We start from the raw sequence: 6,587 nt of genomic DNA on the forward strand, positions 1-6,587 counted from the left end.
TTGCTCCATAAGTCAAACATATGGGAAGACATTTAAAATGGGGAACATACTCCTTATGCTAAAATGCATTTGAATATGTGAATCTTTGAATATTTAGCTATTTTGAATATATCCAAATATTTCAGAAGGAACCAAAGTGTACTCACAACACACCTCTAACACAGTCAGTTTGCAGGTGTGAGTGATTCAAAGAGAAGCGGTTTCTTGATTCTGGAGAAAATCATCATGTCTGTCCTTTCTGAAAGCCTCTGTCTTCACAAGACAGTCAAGAAGCACTATCTGTCTCTTGCCAAAGATGCAGAGTGCCTGGTGACGTACGTTTGGATTGATAAAACTGGAGAAAGTGTACTATCGAAAACCAAGACTCTGAACAAAGAACCGGCTGGAATCAAAGGTGAAGTAGATGGATGAACCCTGTAGTCCCTGTCGTTATCTTTCAAGGGATTTAGGTAGCATTGTTGATGTTTTTAACAATTTATGAATACTGTGCCTGCATATGTTTCTGTTTCATGTGTTAACCTTATCTTTGAAAATGTTCATCCCTGACAGATATCCCAGAGTGGAGTGCTGGCTGGATGATAGATGGGTATTCAATCGAAGTCACTTTGGTCCCGGTCAGAATGTTTCGAGATCCTTTCACTCTTGACCCTAATAAACTGGTTCTCTGTGAAGTATTTGACAGTAGCTATGAGCCCATAGGTAACATATTACAATATTATCTTACCTTACGCTATACACTTTGAGTTTTGCAACATATAAGAAGCTCAAAGCTCAGTGTGCTGCTCCTGCTGATTTTAAACCTGTGTTTTCCTTTTTTCAAACAGGAAGTAATCAGCATTCAAAGTGTGCTCAAGTCATGGAGGAAGTGAAAGAATTTCAGCCCTGGTTCGGGATGGAGCAGGAGTACACACTCTTTGGTTTGGATGGAAATCCCCTTGGCTGGCCTCCTCAGGGATACCCATTTACAAGAGGTGTGATAAAGAGTGAATATGTAACTTTTGAACTGTGCTAGAAAAACATATAGTAAGAGTAATGACAGCATTTTTATGATTATTTATTCATATGGATTAAGTGTATTATGAGATATTTGCAGTGACAGTACAAATACTTAAGATGTTTTTCATTGTTTTATTCTCAGGGTCTTGTGCTGTGGGCATAAACAAAGTGTATGGAAGAGACATTAGTATCTGTCACTATAAAGCCTGTCTGTATGCAGGTGTAAAGATCTGTGGCACCAATGCAGAGTCATTACCCTCCCAGGTATGAAACACTTGCCTGACTGATATGGAACTATTTTACTATCAAAAACTTTTACTATAAAATAGTAAAATAAACTCTTATTTGTACATCCAGGTTAGATAAGCTTAACCTCTAAACCTGAGGGAAATAATACTAAGCTTAATCAAGATTTCAAACTATACTACTTAATATAATAATATTATAAGAACAATGGGTCAACTAACCGTGTGTGAGGTAAGGGGGGTCACTTGTAATGATGAACACACAGACAACTATCATCCAACTCTGCAATTCCCCTCAGCTGAATCTCAAACCTGGATGACATAATTTAATGACATAATTTAAAAATGCATATTATTATGAGATTACTATTTTATGTTGCACAAGTAAGCATGATTCATATCAGGATTCACTTTTACATTCAACAGATGGGAAACTTTGGCAAAGATCAAGGGTGATGAGATCACTTCAGTTTCATATGACAAAGTAAAACATGTTTTATATTAAAAACATCACTTCATTGGCATTGGGTGTGTTGTAGTCCAGTGGTTAAGATGGTTCACTGGTTTGTTTCCAGCAGGGGACCATTGTTACGTGTCATACCCCCATATCTCACCCTATATTTCTTGTCTATATCTACACTGTTAAGTGTCACACGCTAGACTTCATAACATTGATGTTTGTTTGGTTGTACATAAAACCAGTTGACATTCAGAAATAATGAATTCCTCAGATTTTTTACTTTGCTCTCTATGATCGATGGTTTTGTCTGATTAGTGGGAGTTTCAGGTTGGCCCGTGTGAGGGGATTGAAATGGGGGATCATCTGTGGATGGCCCGTTACATTCTGCACCATGTGTGTGAAGACTTTGGGGTTGTTGCCTCCTTGGATGCTAAACCCATCAAGGATCAAAATGGCACATCAGGCTGTCACACCAACTTCAGCACCAAGAAGATGAGGAGCGAAGGGGGACTTCAGTAAGTATAGAGATGCACATATCCTATGATCATGAAGCACAACAATAAGCCATTTAGAAAGAGAAGCATAATTAGATCGGTTGTCTGTGAAATTACAGGTTCATTAAAGAAGCTATCAGAAGGCTGGGAAAGCGTCATTTTCAGCACCTCCGTGTTTATGATCCACATGGTGGTGCTGACAACATGAGTCACCTCACCAGTTCTCAAGGCTCAACCTCCAGTTTCAATGACTTCTCTACAGCTACAGCCTGTCGTAACATTAGTGTTCGCATCCCTGGCCATGTCAGCCAGAATGGCTGCGGGTACTTTGAGGACAGACGTCCTGCTGCCAACTGTGACCCGTACATGGTGACGAGGGCCTTGGTTGAAACCTGTCTGCTGGGAAGCACTGGAGAGGATGATGATGATGATGAGAAGATAATGGCATCCTGAGAGGGGAGAAATGTATTGCAAACTTTGCATGTAGTTGTACTGTGGAAACAGTGACATTTGTGAATTTTAAATTTGGTAAATTTGCAAATTCAAATGCAGAACTTGTATGTTGTCTGACTGGAGTAAATTCAAAATTGAATACATTTTAAATGAAATGTACATGAAACCAGTTTTTTCTCCTGTCAATTTGTATACAGTCCAAACTCAAACATAATATGTTTATGGGATTTACAGGCCCACATAATTAACAGTTAAGCAGCCCAAACTCTCTAACAAGGCAACACAACCCCCCTCCCCCCCTTATAAAAGGACAAGTACTCAAAAAAACCTCAGGGGCGACAATTCAAGAAGAGATCAAAATGGAAATCAGAGTCAAAGTCTGAGTGTATAAACAAACTGCAAATAAAGCTGATTCTGAGATGGGAAATTGCAATTACAGAAGTTGGAACTGTTACAAAATACTGTGTGAAAAGAAGATTTTAATTCAACACAATTGGATTATCAGAGGTCCAATGCCCAAAGGAAGGTCCTTATTAAGTAAGTTATTAAGTCTGTTAATTTAATTCCAAGGGATGGGTTCAGTGAAATGAGTCCAATGAAATAACTCAAGCAGATGAATAAAACCAATATCAGTTATTCACAATAAGTTCAAGGTGCCAGGTGGATGAGAGATTAAGATGAACCCTTTTAGCTTGTTTTTTTCTCAACTACACACACAATGGCACACTCAAATCCAACTAATCTGAGATAAATACATACATTTTATAACAGTTGACACATGGGTTTGTTCTCTTTTGTTTTATCTTATTCTGTTGTTCATTATTAGACTCGGATATAGAGCTTTTAACAGCGCTTAATTTCAATATAGTATTTATCTATTTTATATATGCCTGATGGTAATAAAAGTAGCCTAATCATAAATTACAATATATCCATCGACAGTTTGACAGTAGCCGGCACGCGTCTCAAGTAGAAACTAAAGAGAAATTATACGATATGATAGTGGGGAATATAAAACAGTAAAGTAGCAGAAAAGATCATTTTAAATGACTTGACATAGTTTTTGCTTTACACAGATGGCAAACTTTGCTCAGTCTTGCGCGGCTCTGAGCTGTTTTGTCAGCAGTGAGTACCAGCTGGTGGTGCATGTGGTCCCCATTAAATCTGCTCTGCGCTCAGAGCAGCATCACAGCTCAGTCCGACAGGAGCAGGACGCGCACTTCAGTTTGAGTAACCAATTTGCCTTTTGTTGTTTTTTTCTGTTAATGATACAGATGGGTGGCATCCTTGATCTTTTAGCATAACATATGGCTGCGCGCAAAACCAGGCAATGAACAACACAACCGGCTTGGCACTGGTAGGAGCAGGCAGCCGGGAGGAGTTACCGGCGCACCGAGCTTTAACGGGGTGCGTCCTGGCTCTGCTCATCATCTGGACGCTTCTCGGCAACTTCACGGTGTGCGCAGCCGTTTGTCGCTTCCGGCACCTGCGTTCCAAATTAACCAACATCTTCATCGTGTCGCTGGCTCTGTCGGACCTCCTGGTCGCCGTGCTGGTGATGCCGTGGAAAGCTGTGGCTGAGGTAGCCGGTTTCTGGCCGTTTGGAGGGTTTTGTAATACCTGGCTGGCCTGCGACATCATGTGCTCCACGGCCTCCATCCTCAACCTGTGCGTGATTAGTGTGGATCGATACTGGGCCATCTCTAGCCCCTTCCTCTATGAGAGGAGTATGAACAAGAAGGTGGCCTCTGTTATGATCGGCGTGACTTGGACAGTCTCCGTGGTCATCTCCTTCGTTCCCGTGCAGCTGAACTGGCACCGGGCGGAGCTCGGTGTCCCGTCCGGGGAGGATTTGACATTTCAACGTAAGAGTGTTGATGGGAGCTGTGACTCCAGCCTGAGCCGCACGTACGCCATCTCTTCCTCTCTCATCAGCTTCTACATCCCCGTTGCTATCATGATTGTCACATACACCCGCATCTACCGGATAGCCCAGATGCAGATTCGGATGATATCCTCCCTGGAGCGGGCGGCGGAGCACGCGCAGAACTGCCGCTCGGATGTACCTGAACTGTTTCCTCACCTGTGCGCGGAAATCAGTGCCAACTCTTATCAATCTCACATCAGGCTTCATCCTGATTATCAGCCCTCTAACCCCTTACACCGCGAGCTCAAAGTCTCCATAAGAAAAGAGACAAAAGTCCTAAAAACTCTGAGCATCATCATGGGTGTTTTTGTCTGCTGCTGGCTGCCGTTCTTCGTCCTGAACTGCGCTCTACCCTTCTGTCCCGGACCAGGAGCCCCGGGCGCCCAGCGTGGCCCTTACTGTGTCAGTGAAAAAACCTTCGATGTCTTCGTGTGGATCGGCTGGAGCAACTCATCCCTGAACCCGATCATCTATGCGTTCAACGCTGACTTCAGAGACGCTTTTCTGCGCCTGTTGCGCTGCCACGGACGAGGGTGCTGGACAGCGGTGGAGACGGTGATGGCGAGCAACGACGCCGGACAACTGAAGCAGGATAGCCCGCTGAACGTGAAGCTGGGCATCTCCTGCGCCACGAACACCAGGGGAAGCGAGGATAGCGGGAACACCACAGTGACTGTGTTTTATCACAGAGGGACTACCTCGGAGCAGGTGCTGGACACTGAGGAGAGTAAGGACAAAGACAGACTGACGCAGATACCCTTATAGTTGACACACCTGCGGAAATTCCGTGTGAGGGGTCAGGGAGCAAAGGGTGTGCACTTCATACAAAGGAAGAGGAAAGGTTGCCACACACTGAATTTGGTAAATATTTAATGATGCAAACTTTGTCCTACAAGGTATTCACCAGGCAAACATCCATGTGAACAAAAGCAACAGACAAAAATGAAAGCTCCTCCTACAATTAGGAGTTTACATGATAACACCCATTATCCCAAAACAATTTACTATGCACACAAACAGACATAATGTCCTAAATAAAGGAGCAGAGGACATCGTGTTTTTTTTCAAATAAAAAAGGAGGGTAATGGGTGCCATGTGATCTCGTCATTGTAGGTGGAGCTGACATTCTTTGTCTTTATAGATTCATTTTTGTGCACAAGGGATGTTTGCCTGACAAAAATCTTTACTGTTTAAACTTTGCATCATTCAATTTTGGGCGCTTGCAAAGAAATTTGCATCCGGGCAACCTCTCCTTTACCTTAGCAGGAGGCCAGGCCTGGGTTAAGAAGGTGATGCCCTACTGCAAGAACGAGATAGGAGACATGTTGAGTAGGTTTTATAATTATTCTTAAACCAAAGTTAAATCAAGTGAAAAAGAAATTAAAAATAGGTGTAATTTAATTTTCCCTTTATGTGGCACTTATTTGAATAATTCTCTAAGAAAGAGTCATAACTGACAAACATAGACAGACACTTTTATGGTCAAAGTCTTGAAACATGCAGGGAGAGGTGCATTCACCTCTCTCTCATTCATAGTTTTTTCAGTCTCAGTGTTAGATTAGAATTGATGTTATACATGGATGATAAATTCACATTTCTGAAGTGATTTTCCTAATTCGGAGAAAATTCTCAGGTGAAATGATCTCCCCCATTTCACCTGAAAAACAGATTTAGCAGTGAGGATAGACATTTTTGCAGTATTACTTCCATTCAAGGCCAGCTTTGTGCTCTCCCATTGCCCATCAAGGAGAGAGAGAGAGTTATCAGAGGTCAGGATTTCTCTGAATCTCTAGAAATGGGATTATGTAACTAACTCACATTAGCGCCAGTCAGCTGTGCAGCTTGGCGGATGCACTGTTCACTCTGTTTCCCCCCTCTATCTCCTGAAAGAAACAAATATGAATAATTTGTAAAGGTTGTTCCTGTGAAAGACGACCTGACTAGTGAGAACACAGAAGCTTTTACAGTGACAACCTGCAAAAACACAAGAGGGATTATTGTCTATTGAGTAA

The 6,587-nt window shown here is 42.3% G+C and overlaps 2 protein-coding genes across 2 annotated transcripts; both read left to right on the top strand.

Annotated features, from left to right (window-relative positions):
• Positions 1–225: 225 nt before the first annotated feature.
• LOC137173399 (glutamine synthetase-like) lies at positions 226–2,648 on the top strand. Its single transcript, XM_067578216.1, has 6 exons — positions 226–394; positions 550–699; positions 825–973; positions 1,114–1,260; positions 2,017–2,216; positions 2,315–2,648. The coding sequence occupies exons 1-6, from the start codon at positions 226–228 to the stop codon at positions 2,646–2,648; spliced, it is 1,149 nt and encodes a 382-aa protein (XP_067434317.1).
• Positions 2,649–3,978: 1,330 nt separating this feature from the next.
• LOC137180558 (D(1) dopamine receptor-like) lies at positions 3,979–6,144 on the top strand. The gene has a single exon (XM_067585946.1). The coding sequence runs from the start codon at positions 3,979–3,981 to the stop codon at positions 5,338–5,340; it is 1,362 nt and encodes a 453-aa protein (XP_067442047.1). The 3' UTR covers positions 5,341–6,144.
• The last annotated feature ends 443 nt before the right edge of the window (positions 6,145–6,587 follow it).

The sequence above is a fragment of the Thunnus thynnus genome, chromosome 3 (genome assembly GCF_963924715.1).
Source record: "Thunnus thynnus chromosome 3, fThuThy2.1, whole genome shotgun sequence".
NCBI classification, from domain to species: Eukaryota; Metazoa; Chordata; class Actinopteri; order Scombriformes; family Scombridae; genus Thunnus; species Thunnus thynnus.

Coding starts and splice junctions, on each gene's coding strand:
- LOC137173399 (XM_067578216.1), top strand. CDS start 226: ATGTCTGTCCTTTCTGAAAGCCTCTGTCTTCACAAGACAGTCAAGAAG. Junction 700..824: donor CAGTAGCTATGAGCCCATAG/GTAACATATTAC, acceptor TTTTTCAAACAG/GAAGTAATCAGCATTCAAAG. Junction 2,217..2,314: donor AGGAGCGAAGGGGGACTTCA/GTAAGTATAGAG, acceptor GTGAAATTACAG/GTTCATTAAAGAAGCTATCA.
- LOC137180558 (XM_067585946.1), top strand. CDS start 3,979: ATGAACAACACAACCGGCTTGGCACTGGTAGGAGCAGGCAGCCGGGAG.